The sequence below is a fragment of the Melanotaenia boesemani genome, chromosome 17 (genome assembly GCF_017639745.1).
Source record: "Melanotaenia boesemani isolate fMelBoe1 chromosome 17, fMelBoe1.pri, whole genome shotgun sequence".
In the NCBI taxonomy this organism is placed as follows: Eukaryota; Metazoa; Chordata; class Actinopteri; order Atheriniformes; family Melanotaeniidae; genus Melanotaenia; species Melanotaenia boesemani.
In genome coordinates, this window is record NC_055698.1 from 30871902 (window position 1) to 30891252 (window position 19351).

General features: G+C 38.7%; 2 protein-coding genes and 1 long non-coding RNA gene across 4 annotated transcripts in view; 2 read left to right on the forward strand and 1 right to left on the reverse strand.

Moving 5' to 3' along the window:
* Positions 1–1911, reverse strand: part of LOC121656605 — a 15055-nt gene extending 13144 nt beyond the window's left edge. Inside the window, exon 1 of the long non-coding RNA XR_006013427.1 lies at positions 1901–1911. This is a non-coding gene — a long non-coding RNA (uncharacterized LOC121656605). The remainder of the gene's footprint in view (positions 1–1900) is intronic.
* The window catches only part of LOC121656595 (C-type lectin domain family 4 member E-like), a 26199-nt gene extending 7195 nt beyond the window's left edge, over positions 1–19004 (forward strand). The window contains exons 2-10 of one of the 2 annotated variants that reach the window (XM_042011671.1): positions 12690–12774; positions 12853–12918; positions 14007–14132; positions 14865–14906; positions 17189–17221; positions 17337–17372; positions 17569–17720; positions 17835–17959; positions 18042–19004. In XM_042011671.1, the coding sequence (XP_041867605.1) occupies positions 12717–12774; positions 12853–12918; positions 14007–14132; positions 14865–14906; positions 17189–17221; positions 17337–17372; positions 17569–17720; positions 17835–17959; positions 18042–18216 (813 nt within the window). In that variant the 5' untranslated portion in view covers positions 12690–12716 and the 3' untranslated portion in view covers positions 18217–19004. The remainder of the gene's footprint in view (positions 1–12689; positions 12775–12852; positions 12919–14006; positions 14133–14864; positions 14907–17188; positions 17222–17336; positions 17373–17568; positions 17721–17834; positions 17960–18041) is intronic. The other variant, XM_042011672.1, reaches the window with a different exon arrangement.
* On the forward strand, positions 1362–5926 carry LOC121656598 (CD209 antigen-like protein C). The gene is made up of 6 exons (XM_042011677.1): positions 1362–1620; positions 4115–4147; positions 4263–4298; positions 4497–4648; positions 4762–4886; positions 4969–5926. Exons 1-6 carry the CDS (start codon positions 1530–1532, stop codon positions 5141–5143), a joined length of 612 nt encoding a protein of 203 aa, XP_041867611.1. The 5' UTR covers positions 1362–1529; the 3' UTR covers positions 5144–5926.
* Positions 19005–19351: the final 347 nt, after the last annotated feature.

Here is a 19351-nt window from a genome sequence, read left to right on the forward strand (position 1 = left end):
CCAATACTTTGAGGTCTGACTGCTCTGGTTTATATATTTTTATCCATCATCATGGAGCACTTTGGTCAGATGAAAGTCTACTAATGTAGAAAATAAAAGAGCATACCCTCTTTCAACTGTAGGATTTTAAGCTTTGAATCAATTGACACAAACAAAGCATCTAGTATTGTGTATTATGACCAAACATCACCAATTTATTCTCTCCTGTACAAATAAAATTGTTCCAGAAGTTCAGATGCAGCTATGGAAACCAAAAAAAAAAGAATCTTACTGCAACTAAATATATAAATGCATTGTTGATTCTGCAGCTTAACATTGAGCAAATGAGCAAAATCTACAGTTTAAACTAAAAGTATTAATAAATAAAGTCTATTAAACTCATTTGAATGCAACAGTAACCTGAAAGATGATTTAAACTTCTCTGCTGCACAGTATTGAGGACAATGTTTAAAAGAAGCTGTGCATGTTTTTACCTACTAATGTCATTTTTACATGTCAGTCTGCACTAACTGCAGCCAGCAACAAGCCGGGTCAAACAGCGAGCGTCATGTGACCTCAGAGCGAGCGGCGCTGCTGGTCTGCAGCGTTCTTCTGGTTGCTGCCGTCATCACTCTCGGATTCACTGGTGAGTTTAATATGCACCAACTTTCTAATAACAGAAAACAGTGCAGATTATTTGTTTAAATCAGGAGTGTCTAAAGTTCCTGAAGGTCGCTGCAGGTTTTCAATGTTTCCTGCTTCAACATATCTGACTCAAATTTTCCCTTTAAGGCCCGACCCATGAAAAATTCATAAGTCCTTTTATTAAAAAAATATGAGGCTTTTATTTGGCCCTTTTACAAAATGAAAAAAAAAAGATATTTACCATTTATTACCATGTAATATGTCAGCATTAATGTAGAGTAATCTTACTATTTATTACCATGTAATATGTCAGCATTAATGTAGAGTAATCTTACCATTTATTACCATGTAATATGTCAGCATTAATGTAATATGTCAGCATTAATGTAGAGTAATCTTACCATTTATTACCATGTTATATGTCAGCATTAATGTAATATGTCAGCATTAATGTAGAGTAATCTTACCATTTATTACCATGTTATATGTCAGCATTAATGTAATATGTCAGCATTAATGTAGAGTAATCTTCTGCTTCTTGGTATTTATTAGTGGGCAGAAGACAAATATCAGATTGTGTTTAACAGGATATTGAGCAAAGATTAAGCCATAAAGTGATGCAAAATGTCTCAGAAAATGATTGTTTCAAGTTGGGCTATAAAGGGTTAAATAGATCCAACATCCTGTGAAATTCTACACTGACTCATTAATTTGAGGCAGGTGTGTTGGAGCAGGGACACATTGAAAACCTGCAGGATTGTGGCCCTCGAGAACTGGAGCTGGACACCCCTGATTTAAATAATACGTTTCAACACAACTGGGAATGAAGTGATTCTCAAAAGAATCATTTAAAATGTTTTTCTGCAAATCAAAGTTTTACTGGCTCAGAGTTGTTAAAGTAAAATATGATTCAGCAGATTTCTTTGCATTTTTCTTTTTCATTCTCTAATTCAGCATTCAGCGATTTGAGATGTAAAGAATATAAACAACTCAAAGGTAAGCGATTGAAGAGTTCAGTACTGAGAACAAACCTGGTTTGTTTAAATACTCAGACGTGTTCTTCATGTTCTCGTCAAACATTTTATACACACAATCATACTTGATTTACTTTGCTATGCCATATGACTGATTTTATTCTTACAAATAATTAGATTTTAGATAAAATGCTACTCCCTATTTCACGTTTATTTTTTATGTTTTTTCCATTCAGTTTTCTATTTTAATTTGATATTGAAATTATTTTAATTTTATATTTCATTCTTTTTATGTAAAGCACTCTGTGCTGCTCTTTGGTATGAAACGTGCTTTATAAATAAACATTTATTTGATCCCATTAGAATATGACTGTGTGGATTAAAATGCATTATAAGCTGAAATACATGATACTAAATAATAATTAAGAAATGTAAAAAATGTTTTAACACAATCTAATCTGGTTCAATCTTTCTAATAATTTTCTCAAATTTATCTCTGTTATTTGGTTTTTGCTTCCCCCTCCTCCACTGCCCTACTAGTGTTTCCTGGCAGTTGCGAGTCCAACATTGTAAAAAAGAATTTATTATTTATTTATTTAAAATAAAAGCTGATTTTGTTTCATCTCTGACAGAAATGAACATGATGAGAACGAGCGTGAGCTCTTCTAGCCTCACCTTCTCCAGCCATAAAAAACAAAACTCACTGCTTTGCCAGTCTGCTGCAAACCTTCTTAAAGGCACAGGCTCACATTTGTTGTCCATCTAACTGCAAAAATCACAACATATAAATCATATGACAAAGATTTACCATCTGAGATCCCAGAGATACAATAAAAGTGCAGAAAACTCTGCAATAAATATGGGATTAACAGTTTTAATGTAATTAAATAATGTGCAAATATTATTAATTATGAGCTGAATTTACCACAAATTATGCATATGGCACCTCCAAAAATAAATGAAAATAACACCAGAGTGGCCCTTGAGGCCCTTGAGGACGGGAACTGGATGTTCCTGGACTACAGTGTGCTGATAGGAGGAAACGTGGAAAGCAAAGGACTGCTTTTATAAAAGAAGCAATAGCATGATAAGCTAACCTGCAGACCTGTTACTTCTGCTGCTTCAACAGTCATCCAGCTCGGCAACCCTGTCCTCGACCTCCAAGTCAGCAAGTCCAGTTCACAGTTCAGGTTTTGGTTCAGGTGATTCTCAAAATAAAAATGAACTGGTTTCTCATAGATCACAGAAGTCAACCATCTAATATTCCACCGCTATTCCCTCATCATCTCTCAGGAACTGGCAGCACACACTAACAGCTGGAACTGATTAGATAAATTGGGGAGACGCATCTCCAGGACACATCAGCAATGATGCGTTTAAGGTTTCAGGTTATCACAGATTCTCAATCCAGCTAAACCACATATTATCTACCAATGATCCAGTCTAAATCACTCAGGAGAGATCATTACAGCCCTCTGTTACTCTGAATAATAATGCAGCATCTTTTCTATAAACTTTTAATGATATTTTTTCAATTAATGAGCCATTTTCAGTGTAAAATCTGCAACAGGCAACTGATGAAAGACTTTACATCAGCTGTGCCCAAGTCCGGTCCTCGAGATCTACCATCCTGCAACTTTTAAAATCAACCCTTCTTTAACACACCTGAATCAAATGTCATCCGCATGTCATTCAGCTCTGCAGAGGTCTGGTGACGAGCCAGTCATTTGATTCAGGTGTGTTGGAGAAGGGTTGATTGTAAAAGTTGCAGGATGGTAGATCTCGAGGACCGGACTTCGGCACCCCTGCTTTACATGGTCAAAAACATCAGGATACTGTTAAATGTAAAACTGTCATGATGCAAAACTTTCACAATATCCTTGTTTTTTGCATCAGTCACAAATACTCCTCCAGTTCTCGTAATTTCAACAAAAGACTGGCAGTTGCTGGTCGACTTTAAGAAAACCGCTGAAGTTCCCAGACAGGATTACATCATGCTCAGGCCTGACATGGTCCTGTTTCTGAGGTAACCAAGCAAACGGGGCTGCTGGAACTAACGGTCCTCTGGGAAGACAGAATGGAAGGACGCAAGAGAGAAATAGAGTCCAATACACACCACTGAGTGTTGGAGGGAGGGGTGGAAGGCCCGTTGTTGGCCTTCACACCAGGTCCTGGGACTCCAGGAGTCTGTGGCAGCAGAGACGACGAGCCACCAAGAACATCTTAGAAGCAGCTGAAACGGCTTTCTGGTGGTTCTGGATTAAGAGGGGGGACAATTTTAAACATGTTTCATGTGATTTAATGCCAAGATTGATTTTAAAAATTTATAAATAGCAGGTATGAAGGAAGGCTCATAAAATATTTACAGTGTCTGTGAGCAGGAAGGATTTTTCTTACAAATCGTGTTTCAACAGAAGTTATCATGAAAATAGGTTTGAAGGATTTTAAATAATCTCTGATTTATTTTTTCTTTGTTTTATAATAATTTTCCACACAATCTCTCCAAACTCTGAAAGAGGAGAATGAAGCTCTGAAGAAAAATCTATCAGGTGAGACCATGAGGGTAAGAAACTGTCCACAAGGTTCAGTTTCTGCTCAACTTCTAGGATCTGAAATAAGAAAAGTTCTGATGGAAGATTAAACTTTCTATCATTTTTTTCACAGAACAGACAACATGTCCACCACCTGGACTAAACCCCAGTGAGTTCTGGATGTAGTTTTTCTACCATGTGTTTCCTGTGATGATGATTAAAGGAACATTGATGGACGGACAGATTCAGGAAGTTAGATTGTAACTGCAGGACAGAAGACGCCTCCTGCTGCCTCCAAATCACACAAACATGAACAGAGATTTCTTCCACCTGACTCACTCAAGTCTTTGCTGTTATCTATTTAAAGATGAGAAATGTCTGAAGTGTGAAGAAGGCTGGGAGCTTCATGGAGTAAAGTGTTATTATTTCAACACCACTAAATTATCCTGGAACGACAGCAGAGATGGATGTAAACTTAAAGGAGGAGACCTGGTGAAGATAGACAGCAGGGAGGAGCAGGTATGAAACACTGCTGCAGCTTCATCTTCTCACTTATTTCATCTCATCCTCGTGTTTCTTCATCTCAGCACAAAAAATCTCACAGAATCATTTTCATCAACTTTCCTGTTCAGAAATTCCTGGAGGCAAGACTGAGAGAGAAAATGGAGGAAGCTGAGGACAAGTTCTGGATCGGACTGACAGACTCAGAGGAAGAAGGAAGATGGTTGTGGGTGGACGGATCGTCTCTGGACACATGGTTTGTTCTGACAACATTTTGGTCCATTTCCAGAATCAAAGTCACTTTATTGAACCTGTTCTTTCTGTTCTTCATCTCTTAGTTTGCAGTTTTGGAACGGCAAGGAGCCGGATAACTGGAAAGGAGAAAATCCTGATGGAGAGGACTGTGTGAGGATGGGGGAGAAAGAAGGAGCTGCTGATCTGAAGTGTTGGTTTGATCGAAAGTGCAACGTCCCTCAAAAAAGTATTTGTGAGAAAGCAGCAGAAACTAGATGAATTTAATCTGGAAGAGTTTAAAGTTCAGTTCAGCTTCTTTTACTTTTTTCCTATTTGTCCTGTCCAGCATCATGACAGCAGAGTCATGGTCTGGCTGCCGTGTTGTGGTGAACAAATATGCTTTGCCAGGAGGAGCTTAATGGATGTAAGGCTCCTCATGATATTTTATTATTTGTTATTATTTTTATTTTATTATCTTTTTTTTTTTTTTTTGCTTAATGTACAAGTTAAACAGAACAGAGTTTTTGAACAGAAGAGAAAAAGAGACAAATGTAGAAAGACAGAAAGCAACAGCATCATTTGTTCAATCTAAACAGAAAAACCAGACAACCAGTTACTACACCTGTAAAGAAACAAAAAACGGCTTCAAACAAGCTGAAAAGTAGCAGGAAATAGCCACCGCGAAGCATGAGTCCCAGCCGGCCCAGGCATCCACCCAGACGACAGCAGAGGACAGCCTCAGCTACAGTCCCCCACGGCCATGGAGCACAGGCCCCAGGGAGCCAGGGACAACAGCCACCCCACTGGGCAGCAGCTACCCAAAGACAGGCAGAGCCCCTACAAACCCAAGAACCAACCAGGTCCCCCCAAGAAAAGTTTAGAACAGCTTTTAAAACAATCTCAGTTCAGGATCCAGAAGCTGTAGCGATGCCATTTTCATAAATCTAAACATTTCATTTTTCCTTCCAAACACGTTGAAACAAACATGAAATACTCCGATTTCATTCTTTGTCTTATTTTCTTCTTACAACAGCAGGGCCAACTGCAAAATATATTAAACTATTTTCATCCATTAAATGTCATGTTTGTTCTTTTTTTATTATAAATATTTATGCATGTTTAGGAAGATGATTCATTTGTTTTGTGAAACGTTTCAGTGAAGTGAAATTTATTTCTTTCTGCACCATTTTTTTTTTTTTTGTTAAACAGATAACACTAAAAAGAAAAAAAGAAAAATGCAAAAACAAGACAAAACAAACAAACAAACAAAAAAATCTCAACTAGTCCTATCATCGAACTTGTCTTGGACACTCGGGTGAAGAGAGGGGCGGAGCTGTAAACTGATCACCACCTGGTGTTGAATTGGCTCAGATGGTGGGGGAGGATGCCAGTCAGACCTGGCAGACCCAAATGTGGTCTGAGAGTCTGCTGGGAACACCTGACGGAGTCCCCTGTCAGAAGGACTTTCAGCTCCCGTCTCTGTAAGAGCTTAACCATGTCCATGCCTCTATTGTTGAGGCGGCCAATCGGAGTTGTGGTCGTAGGGTCATCGGTGCCTGTTGTGGTGGAAATCCCTGAAGTCATTGGTGGAGACCAGCAGTGAGGGATGCCATCAAGCTGAAGGAGGAGTCCTATCGGGCCTTTTTGGCCTGTGGGACTCCAGAGGCAGCTGATGGGTATCGGCAAGCTAAGCGAGACGCGGCTTTGGCGGTAACTAAGGCAAAAACTCAGGCAAGGGAGGTAGAGGCCATGGGGAATGACCACATTCTGGTCCATCCTCCGTCAGCTCAGGAAGCTGAACTTGCTGTAGATCAGATCGCTGAATATGTTCTCTATCCGACCGTTTTTAAGCAGAAACTGAAGAGAAACAAACAAAAAAGAAAACTATGGTGCAAAATTAAATTATTGGGTTAAAAGGTAATCGTTTTGAACCACAATCAAAATCTCATCTACTTTCATAGCTGACAGTATCTTCTTCACAGCAGGTAGAATTTGCTCAGCAAACTCTGAGTCTTCCAGAGGATTCTCACCAGATGCTACAGAATCAGATGTTTTCTTGACACACGTGACAACATGTCTCCACATTTCCGCACGATGATACATGATTCTTACAGGCTCTTCATCCGCGTGCCTTAATAGATGCTGGGCGATTTTATATACACCTTTTCCACAAACATAATTTTTAGAGGGGGTAGATTTTTTTTTTGTCCTTTAGTTTGAAGCCTTCATCAGAGTTTTGTTCATGAGCAGATCTCCTGAATTGGTGTGAGGATGCAGCCTCCTCTGGCTGCAGTGTCTCTTCAGAAGAATCCAACTAAACTATGAACTGTCCTTAATTGGATCCAACAGCCTATAAGGATCTGCACAATGACTCATTAGTTTAAGTCAGGTGTGTCGGTGCAGGGATGCATGGAAAACCTGCAGGATTGTGGCTCTTGAGGACCGACGTTGGCCACCCCTGCTCCATAGGATTCAAGATCTCCAGCAAGTACCACCACGGAGTTCCTCTGCATCGAGTTTCAAAGAGACTGAAACCAGATGTTTGATGGACATGTAAACATCTGCTTTTGGATGGTGGAACACCATCCTCCACAACGCTCCTGATCATGCGTTTTATTCAGAGGACAAGACCACAGATCACAAGATAACTGTGTGACCTTTCCGGCCCAGTTTCCGTGGTGGCATGGCCACTGGGCTGAGGTGGGTGGTGGGGGCCAGAGGTTGGAAAACCATCCAGGTCTGCTGACCAGAGACAGAACATCCATGTGGTGAGAAGGGTCATTGGGCATAAAATCAAAAGGCGGTTTGCCATCTGACTGATCCCCGGCAGAGCTGACTCGGAGATGGAAGCAGTCATGTGACCACGTGACACTGATGGTGAGACGTTCTGATTTCTTACCATAAATAGTTCATGATTTAATACAAAACTCTGTTAATACACCGAAGTTTAACAGATCTTATCTTTTATGAAGAGAAGACGCTAAAAGTAAACGAAAGACAGCTTCAGTTCTACAAGAGACATGCACATGCACACACACATTTACATGAACACACACACACACGCTCACTGCAATGAAGTATCTGTTGCTACTGACGACATGACAACATCACATGATGAGCTACTAACTCTGTCTGGTTTAGAAAACAGAGAACATGTTTAGTGAGCTGGTGGCAATAACCTTTCCTCAGTTATCCAACACTGATCGGCTCATTGTTTTTAAAAGAAAGAAAAACGAGTAAAACGAGATGAAAATAATATTTTCTTTATTTGATCCCTTCAGATGCATCCTAACGGTGACTCACTGACACATGAATTTATATTTCCTCCAGATTACCGTCTAACCGCTGACCCAGGATCTGATAAGATGGTTTCTCTCTCATTCCTACAGCTGAAGCAGTGAGAGTGAGTAAAACCTTCCTGCCAGAGGTGGAAATGCCAACATACTGATCCTTATGTGCATTTATGTAAATACCGAACGGCAGTTTCCCTGCTTGGTTCTGTGGTGATGCAAGCTGCAAGTCCCCTGATTTCCTGACAACTTTAAGTGTGTGCGTGATTTGCACAAAAACTGCTCGTGTGTCTCTGGGTCCTGATTATTTTATTTTTGCTCACAACTGGTTTAAGTTAAGGTTTTGAATTTCTTGGTGTCTATAATTTATAATAAACCTGAAACAGCTTCCATTTTGTTCTTAAAAAGGCTGCATAATAACTTTGACCCGTGGTCTCATGTGTGAACCATGACGTGCTGCGTTTAGGGGTTATTTGAAGCCACATCCAAATATACTGGAATTATTTTCTTTGGTATTCATCTGTCATGGCTCATTTTAAATTAAAATAGATAACATGGCTCTTTGAGATCAAGGTCTCAAACATATATAAAAGAAGAAAAATACGTGGTATTTTACTTTTAGGAATAAACACTGAAGGCCTGATCTGTATTTCAATCAAGCAAACTAAAAATCTGAAATCTGTGAGAAAGAAGAACAAGAAAAAAAAGAGGATGGATTAATAAACAGTTTGCTTAGAGGGAAATAAATCCCTGGCACATAGAGAAAATGGTGATTAATAAATGGAAAAAAAAAATAAAGCAGAGGAGCTCCTCTTTTAACTGTCAGCAAATAACCAGATGGAAATTAGTTAAAGTAAAAGAAAGGAAACTTGAAAAACTAGTTCAACAAACCTACATTAATATAGATAAAAAAGTTTTTTTTTTGTTTTTTTTTGGTTGTTGTTGTCTGCAATAACACGGGAAAGTACACTGTAAGAATTAATACAGAGAGGTACCGGGAGAAAATACAAGCTATTTCATAATAATCTGACATCCATGGATGTTTTAAACTGATTCTCTTGTAAAATAAAAATGAAAGAAAAAGCTGCTCGAGCAAAATTTGGTGATGATGGACACATAATTAACGGAAATTTAAATTGGTTTAATGTCCATATCATCTTGGAGTTTAATAAATTGATTAAGGAAACTCCAGCAGACTTCATGTCTTTCTAAAACGATGCCATATTGGCCTTCAAGGATCCTCCTACATGCAGGGCAGATCTACCTGCTCTGATTTGGCTTTTCTGCAGAACGAGTGACGTAACTGACAAAGTTCAGATTGACCTGAACAAACGGACTGACTTTACTTGATCTTTTCCTTCCAGCAGGATTTTCTCCAGGACGCTACTCTGCTTCCACACAGGGATGGTTGCTGTGTTTCATAATGATGCTACTCTGATGTTATTAACCAGAAACACCTTTATTTTCCTGATAAGCAGGACTGATGATGTGGACCTGCCTACAGGAAAAGACGTCTACACTAAATCTCTTTTGAATATGTGTATGTGCATTTTGAAAATCAAACATGATATTGACCCTTGAGACATTTTGGGATAAACTTTTACAGGTGGAGAAAATTATCACCGTGTACACATTAATTCATCTTATCATACGCTGATGATGCTGCTGCTTTCACAGGGGTGATACCGGAGCAGTGGCCTTCAGGATCCAGTCGTACAATTTGGTTATTTTATAATAACTTGTTTTTCTAGATTACAGGAAGAAGCAGATTTTATAATAAATATCTGATATGTTTATGTTGGTTTGTGCATGTGTGGCACTATCCTGTGGTTTGAGTGAATGTTGATGTGTTTTAGAATGTTTGTTTGTCCTCATCTTTCTCTCATAAAACTGGTTGCTCTGCATGAGGACATGTAACCAGACAAGGTTGAACCTCAGTCCATTTCAGGTTCTCTCTAGCAGGCCTCCTGGTCTTGGAATTGAGCCGGCCCTACCTGGAATCGTCCTCGGTGAGGATTCAGTGTTGGTTTATTGCGAAACCTTTTCCTTGTGCTTTCTGAGGCTTTACAGGTGGTGATAGGAGCTCTCCCACAACCAGCTGAGGATGGATTTCACACACACTGATGCAGGGTGGCTGGATTGTAGGTGAGGACCCCAGAGGGAGCATTGAATGGCTCAGAGGTTCATGGGTCCTTACCAGGTGCCCCTGTGGGTGGTCTTCCTGGCCAGCCACTGCAACCATGCCCCAGCACCAGCGGGAAATCTTCAGTCTTCACTGCCCCCCTCCATCTCCATCTCTGGGGTAGATCTCGACTCATCTGATCCACCAGGATGAAGCAACATGGGTTGTCCTGTCCCCTTTTCCCTGAGTGGTGACTAGCAACAACAATGGCCTTCAGATGACTACGGGAGCTTGAATGCAGATGTTGTGGAGCAATACTCATCCAGACTCTTGGTAATTTTGGTTAGCTTTGGTTAGTTTCACCACCAGGCAGCGAGGTGTAAAACTAAGCTGGGTGAAAACATACGGGCTGCTCAACGAGCCTGCAAGTTTTCATGAAGGTTTTAATACAGTTTTCAATGTAATTGTTATCCATCTTAGAATTTATTAAAGCTTATAGAGGTTATGATTCAGATTTTTTTCATGCATTTACAAAAATTCACCCACAAAATAAAGCATGTTGAGGCTTATAGATGAATTTCAAATTTTAGAATTTGCCAGAATTTAATGACATTAAATATTATCAAAATAACACAACAACTCAACTGAGGTAACAATTTAACATAAGTGCTCTTTGTGTACCATTGCTAGGTTTTATCATATGACACCCACACAGTCGTCATCCTACGGAGCGGCCCAGGGGTCACGCATCATTTTTTCTTTTGCGTCCCTTCACAACAAAGGGAAGAACACAACCTGTTAAAGCCATTTTGCTCAGTTTCTTGAGGTGTTTCTAGTCTGCACGTGTCCCTCTCAGCATCAAGTCAACATAACACACACACCTGACAATGATTTTATGTCCACGTTAACACATTTTTGGGTGCATTGTCCTTTAATATTGCATAAAATTACTATTTCAAATTCTGCACTCAAATAATGCCACAAGTTATATTCGGATAAAGAAATAATGTTCACTTACTGACTTCAGCACCTCTGTTGTTGCACCACCCTGTCACGGACGCACCTGACACGCATTACCGCAGCCATCCACCGGAATTCTGATAACCTACACCTGCAACCAATCTGACGCTGGGACTACATATACACCAGCGGCACAATCATTCCTTGTCGGACCTCGTTTCAACGCAGTTGGACTCTCCCGATCTCCCCTTCCCGGTCTAGACTCTCCTCGCACCTCATCGTACTCCAGTGACTTCTGTTTCTCTGATCTCCAACGTAAGAACCCGTACCTGTCATCAGTCCGTGTGAATAAATCTTGGTTAACCTGACCTGTCTGCTCGTAGTCCTTCATAACATCTGTACTACCTCATATTATTCAACCAGTTGCAATTGTGACGAGTCATAAAACATACTTTTCATACATTTTTCACCACATTTTGTTTAAGCTCTTGAGAATTTTAAATGACATTTGATCTGGATATTTTCATGTCTGGGAAAAAATTGTATTAAATGGGTTAAGATCATGTAAGATCACCAGTACTGTGCAAAGTCCATTTTGTGAAATACTTCATAGCTGTTCTATGAAGGCACAAAATACCGTTTACACCACAATTAATAATGAGAGATTAACCACATTAGATTTATAGGATAACATCAGCAGACAGAAGGAAATTATGAGGCAAGTTGTCTACATATGGAGTAAAACTTTTCAAAGTCCAACTAATACCTGGAACAACACTCAAAAATCAGATAACATCCATGAAGGATGAATGAGGAGGAGCTTTAAAATATGTTTTCCGTTAACTGTCATGGGGAATGAAAGATCAAAAAGACTGGAAATGTTTTTCGTTGTGATGAGACCAGAGCAGAAACACACCGGTAACATATTCTGGACTCCAGCATCTCTGCCAGACTTCACAGAGACTGCAGACAGGACAGTAAAAATAAAGAAGTTGTGGGACTTTAGAGCTGAGTAACAATACATGGTGCAATCCTGGATGTGGTAATGAGACGGTTAATTTCTGTATGCATAGACTTTTACAGATGATGAGAAAGAGGCTGCTGCTTCCAGACTTCAATATCAGAAACCTCATTTTTCACAAGAAGCTGTTGATAAGAGGACAAATGAAGAATGCTGTATACTGAGAGATGCCAACCCTGCCCTGTACTTTAACCCCAACCATTTGACTAAATAAAGACTAAATAAAAAAGAAAAATGTTGGCAATGCAAATGAATGAGACCTGAACAGTGCTGTAATTTATGCTGTAAATGAGAGATTCTGGTGGCGATCCACAAACTAATCTTCACTACCACAGAAACTCAGCACCAACCTTTTACAGGAACACACAAAATGCTTCTTGACTTCATAAACCCCTCCCCTCTTTTTTTTTAAACATTGTAGTTCCCTTTCAGACTCACTGAGGACCAGACAGCAAAACAATGTCTGAAGCTGATGTAACGTACACGGATGTTCAGTTCAAAACAACAAAGACCAGTGGTGAGTCCATCTATCCATCTACATTTACTTTATCAGTGATACAGTCTGAGTTTTGTGTGTCCATGTTTTATGTTGCAGCTGTTCTTCCATCATCAAATGACACCACGTACGCTGAAGTCAAGACTTTTAAATCAGAGCCACCAGGTTGGTAATAACCAGAAACAGGAAGATGAAGCTGAAGTGTCTATAAGAACGTTAAATTGCACATTTGTCATTACAAACTTTTTAAGAAAATCCAAAATATGAAGTAGACTTAGTTAAATAAGTTAATAAGATATTGATGTTCAGATAAGTTATTAGTTCCTCTAAAATAAAATATAAATCAAGTTAAAAACAGAAGAGTGAATGTGCTGTTTTATGATGAAACTTTAAAAAAAACTACCCTGTCTCTGAAAACTAGGAAGTGTTTTAAAGAAGTTATTTGGGGAAAAACCTTAATATACAAAGTCTGAAAAGTCATTTCCTTGTAGGTGTGATTCTCTCCTCCAGTGTTAGCCTGTCTGTTTTTTCAAAATGTACCTTTAAACATTTTTATATATTTCTAAGTATTGTAAGGATAAAAAAACACAATGGAAAAATATCTCACAGCAAAATAAGATTTTACACTGTGTGCTGATTTTAATTTTAATAGTAAATCACTTTATATTGGATTGGCTTTAATCCCAACATATATTGCTTTTAACTTCACCTAAAACAAACTGCATCATCTATTTTCTATTATCTTACTTTAGTACCAATACTTTGAGGTCTGACTGCTCTGGTTTGTATATTTTTATCTATCATCGTGGAGCACTTTGGTCAGATGAAAGTCTACTAATGTAGAAAATAAAAGAGCATACCCTCTTTCAACTGTAGGATTTTAAGCTTTGAATCAATTGATACAAACAAAGCATCTAGTATTGTGTATTATGACCAAACATCACCAATTTATTCTCTCCTGTACAAATAAAATTGTTTCAGAAGTTCAGATGCAGCTATGGAAACCAAAAAAAAAAGAATCTTACTGCAACTAAATATATAAATGCATTGCTGATTCTGCAGCTTAACATTGAGCAAATGAGCAAAATCTACAGTTTAAACTAAAAGTATTAATAAATAAAGTCTATTAAACTCATTTGAATGCAACAGTAACCTGAAAGATGATTTAAACTTCTCTGCTGCACAGTATTGAGGACAATGTTTAAAAGAAGCTGTGCATGTTTTTACCTACTAATGTCATTTTTACATGTCAGTCTGCGTTAACTGCAGCCAGCAACAAGCCGGGTCAAACAGCGAGCGTCATGTGACCTCAGAGCGAGCGGCGCTGCTGGTCTGCAGCGTTCTTCTGGTTGCTGCCGTCATCACTCTCGGAGTCACTGGTGAGTTTAATATACACCAACTTTCTAATAACAGAAAACAGTGCAGATTATTTGTTTAAATCAGGAGTGTCTAAAGTTCCTGAAGGTCGCTGCAGGTTTTCAATGTTTCCTGCTTCAACATATCTGACTCCAATTTTCTCTTTAAGGCCCGACCCATGAAAAATTCATAAGTCCTTTTTTAAAAAAATATGAGGTTTTTATTTGGCCCTTTAATAAAATGAAAAAAAAAAGATATTTACCATTTATTTCCATGTAATATGTCAGCATTAATATAGAGTAATCTAACCATTTATTTCCATGTAATATGTCAGCATTAATGTGGAGTAATCTTCTGCTTCCTGGTATTTGTTAGGGGGCAGAAGACAAATATCAGATTGTGTTTAAACCATAAAGTGATGCAAAATGTCTCAGAAAATGATTGTTTCACGTTGGGCTATAAAGGGTTAAATGGATCCAGCATCCTGTGAAATTCTACACTGACTCATTCATTTAAGGCAGGTGTGTTGGAGCAGGGACACATTGAAAACCTGTAGGATTGTGGCCCTCGAGAACTGGAGCTGGACACCCCTGATTTAAATAATATGTTTCAACACAACTGGGAATGAAGTGATTCTCAAAAGAATCATTTAAAATGTTTTTCTGCAAATCAAAGTTTTACTGGCTCAGAGTTGTTAAAGTAAAATATGATTCAGCAGATTTCTTTGCATTTTTCTTTTTCATTCTCTAACTCAGCATTCAGCGATTTCAGATGTAAAGAATATAAACAACTCAAAGGTAAGCTATTGAAGAGTTCAGTACTGAGAACAAACCCGGTTTGTTTAAATACTCAAACAGGTTATTTATGTTCTCGTCAAACATTTTATACACACGATGATTTACTTTGCTATGCCATATGACTGATTTTATTCTTACAAATAATTAGATTTTAGATAAAATGCTATTCCCTATTTCACGTTTATTTTTTATGTTTTTTCCATTCAGTTTTCTATTTTAATTTGATATTGAAATTATTTTAATTTTATATTTCATTCTTTTTATGTAAAGCACTCTGTGCTGCTCTTTGGTATGAAACGTGCTTTACAAATAAACATTTATTTGATCCCATTAGAATATGACTGTGTGGATTAAAATGCATTATAAACTGAAATACATGACACTAAATAATAATTAAGAAATGTAAAAAATGTTTTAACACAATCTAATCTGGTTCAATCTTTCTAATAATTTTCTCAAATTTATCTCTGTTATTTGGTTTTTGCTTCCCCCTCCTCCACTGCCCTACTAGTGTTTTCTGGCAGTTGCGAGTCCAACATTGTAAAAAAGAATTTATTATTTATTTATTTAAAGTAAAAGCTGATTTTGTTTCATCTCTGACAGAAATGAACATGATGAGAACGAGCGTGAGCTCTTCTAGCCTCACCTTCTCCAGCCATAAAAAACAAAACTCACTGCTTTGCCAGTCTGCTGCAAACCTTCTTAAAGGCACAGGCTCACATTTGTTGTCCATCTAACTGCAAAAATCAAAACATATAAATCATATGACAAAGATTTACCATCTGAGATCCCAGAGATACAATAAAAGTGCAGAAAACTCTGCAATAAATATGGGATTAACAGTTTTAATGTAATTAAATTATGTCCAAATATTATTAATTATGAGCTGAATTTACCACAAATTATGCATATGGCACCTCCAAAAATAAATGAAAATAACACCAGAGTGGCCCTTGAGGCCCTTGAGGACGGGAACTGGATGTTCCTGGACTACAGTGTGCTGATAGGAGGAAACGTGGAAAGCAAAGGACTGCTTTTATAAAAGAAGCAATAGCATGATAAGCTAACCTGCAGACCTGTTACTTCTGCTGCTTCAACAGTCATCCAGCTCGGCAACCCTGTCCTCGACCTCCAAGTCAGCAAGTCCAGTTCACAGTTCAGGTTTTGGTTCAGGTGATTCTCAAAATAAAAATGAACTGGTTTCTCATAGATCACAGAAGTCAATCATCTAATATTCCACCGCTATTCCCTCATCATCTCTCAGGAACTGGCAGCACACACTAACAGCTGGAACTGATTAGATAAATTGGGGAGATGCATCTCCAGGACACATCAGCAATGATGCGTTTAAGGTTTCAGGTTATCACAGATTCTCAATCCAGCTAAACTACATATTATCTACCGATGATCCAGTCTAAATCACTCAGGAGAGATCATTACAGCCCTCTGTTACTCTGAATAATAATGCAGCATCTTTTATATAAACTTTTAATGATATTTTTTCAATTAATGAGCCATTTTCAGTGTAAAATCTGCAACATTGAGCCTTGGCAGGCAGCTGATGAAAGACTTGACATGGTCAAAAACATTAGGATACTGCAACCGAGTGGTTAAATGTAAAACTGTCATGATGCAAAACTTTCACAATATCCTTGTTTTTTGCATCAGTCACAAATCCAGTTCTCGTAATTTCAACAAAAGACTGGCAGTTGCTGGTCGACTTTAGGAAAACCGCTGAAGTTCCCAGACAGGATTACATCATGCTCAGGCCTGACATGGTCCTGTTTCTGAGGTAACCAAGCAAACGGGGCTGCTGGAACTAACGGTCCTCTGGGAAGACAGAATGGAAGGACGCAAGAGAGAAATAGAGTCCAATACACACCACTGAGTGTTGGAGGGAGGGGTGGAAGGCCCGTTGTTGGCCTTCACACCAGGTCCTGGGACTCCAGGAGTCTGTGGCAGCAGAGACGACGAGCCACCAAGAACATCTTAGAAGCAGCTGAAACGGCTTTCTGGTGGTTCTGGATTAAGAGGGGGGACAATTTTAAACATGTTTCATGTGATTTAATGCCAAGATTGATTTTAAAAATTTATAAATAGCAGGTATGAAAGAAGGCTCATAAAATATTTACAGTGTCTGTGAGCAGGAAGGATTTTTCTTACAAATCGTGTTTCAACAGAAGTTATCATGAAAATAGGTTTGAAGGATTTAAAATAATCTCTAATTTATTTTTTCTTTGTTTTATAATAATTTCCCACACAATCTCTCCAAACTCTGAAAGAGGAGAATGAAGCTCTGAAGAAAAATCTATCAGGTGAGACCATGAGGGTAAGAAACTGTCCACAAGGTTCAGTTTCTGCTCAATTTCTAGGATCTGAAATAAGAAAAGTTCTGATGGAAGATTAAACTTTCTATTATTTTTTTCACAGAACAGACAACATGTCCACCACCTGGACTAAACCTCAGTGAGTTCTGGATGTAGTTTTTCTACCATGTGTTTCCTGTGATGATGATTAAAGGAACATTGATGGACGGACAGATTCAGGAAGTTAGATTGTAACTGCAGGACAGAAGACGCCTCCTGCTGCCTCCAAATCACACAAACATGAACAGATTTCTTCCACCTGACTCACTCAAGTCTTTGCTGTTATCTGTTTAAAGATGAGAAATGTCTGAAGTGTGAAGCAGGCTGGGAGCTTCATGGAGTAAAGTGTTATTATTTCAACACCACTAAATCATCCTGGAAGGACAGCAGAGATGGATGTAAACTTAAAGGAGGACACCTGGTGAAGATAGACAGCAGGGAGGAGCAGGTATGAAACACTGCTGCAGCTTCATCTTCTCACTTATTTCATCTCATCCTCGTGTTTCTTCATCTCAGCACAGAAAAATCTCACAGAATCATTTTCATCAACTTTCCTGTTCAGAAATTCCTGGAGGCAAGACTGAGAGAGAAAATGGAGGAAGCTGAGGACAAGTTCTGGATCGGACTGAGAGACTCAGAGGAAGAAGGAAGATGGTTGTGGGTGGACGGATCATCTCTGGACACATGGTTTGTTCTGACAACATTTTGGTCCATTTCCAGAATCAAAGTCACTTTATTGAACCTGTTCTTTCTGTTCTTCATCTCTTAGTTTGAAGTTTTGGAACGGCAAGGAGCCGGATAACTGGAAAGGAGAAAATCCTGACGGAGAGGACTGTGTGAGGATGGGGGAGAAAGAAGGAGCTGCTGATCTGAAGTGTTGGTTTGATAAATCCTGCAACGTCCCTCATAAAAGTATTTGTGAGAAAGCAGCAGAAACTAGATGAATTTAATCTGTAAGAGTTTAAAGTTCAGTTCAGCTTCTTTTACTTTTTTCCTATTTGTCCTGTCCAGCATCATGACAGCAGAGTCATGGTCTGGCTGCCGTGTTGTGGTGAACAAATATGCTTTGCCAGGAGGAGCTTAATGGATGTAAGGCTCCTCATGATATTTTATTATTTGTTATTATTTTTATTTTATTATCTTTTTTTTTTTTTTTGCTTAATGTACAAGTTAAACAGAACAGAGTTTTTGAACAGAAGAGAAAAAGAGACAAATGTAGAAAGATAGAAAGCAACAGCATCATCTGTTCAATCTAAACAGAAAAACCAGACAACCAGTTACTACACCTGTAAAGAAACAAAAAACGGCTTCAAACAAGCTGAAAAGTAGCAGGAAATAGCCACCGCGAAGCATGAGTCCCAGCTGGCCCAGGCATCCACCCAGACGACAGCAGAGGACAGCCTCAGCTACAGTCCCCCACGGCCATGGAGCACAGGCCCCAGGGAGCCAGGGACAACAGCTACCCCACTGGGCAGCAGCTACCCAAAGACAGGCAGAGCCCCTACGAACCCAAGAACCAACCAGGTCCCCCCAAGAAAAGTTTAGAACAGCTTTTAAAACAATCTCAGTTCAGGATCCAGAAGCTGTAGCGATGCCATTTTCATAAATCTAAACATTTCATTTTTCCTTCCAAACACGTTGAAACAAACATGAAATACTCTGATTTCATTCTTTGTCTTATTTTCTTCTTACAACAGCAGGTCCAACTGCAAAATATATTAAACTATTTTCATCCATTAAATGTCATGTTTGTTCTTTTTTATTATAAATATTTATGCATGTTTAGGAAGATGATTCATTTGTTTTGTGAAACGTTTCAGTGAAGTGAAATTTATTTCCTTGTGCACCATTTATTTATTTATTTTATTTTTTATTTTTTTTGTTAAACAGATAACACTAAAAAGAAAAATGCAGAAACAAGACAAAATAAAAAAATAAATAAAGTTAAAAAAAACTAGTCTGATCATCGGACTTGCGGCCGCATGTCTTGGACACTCGGGTGAAGAGAGGGGCGGAGCTGTAAACTGATCACCACCTGGTGGTGAGTTGGCTCAGATGGTGGGGGAGGATGCCAGTCAG

What these genes read in the sequence shown, in the direction of transcription:
- LOC121656598 (XM_042011677.1), top strand. Translation starts at nt 1,530, where the DNA reads ATGATTCAGCAGATTTCTTTGCATTTTTCTTTTTCATTCTCTAATTCA. An exon ending in TCTGAAGAAAAATCTATCAG is followed by an intron (nt 4,148 to 4,262) that starts GTGAGACCATGA and finishes TTTTTTTCACAG; the next exon opens with AACAGACAACATGTCCACCA. An exon ending in GGATCGTCTCTGGACACATG is followed by an intron (nt 4,887 to 4,968) that starts GTTTGTTCTGAC and finishes TTCATCTCTTAG; the next exon opens with TTTGCAGTTTTGGAACGGCA.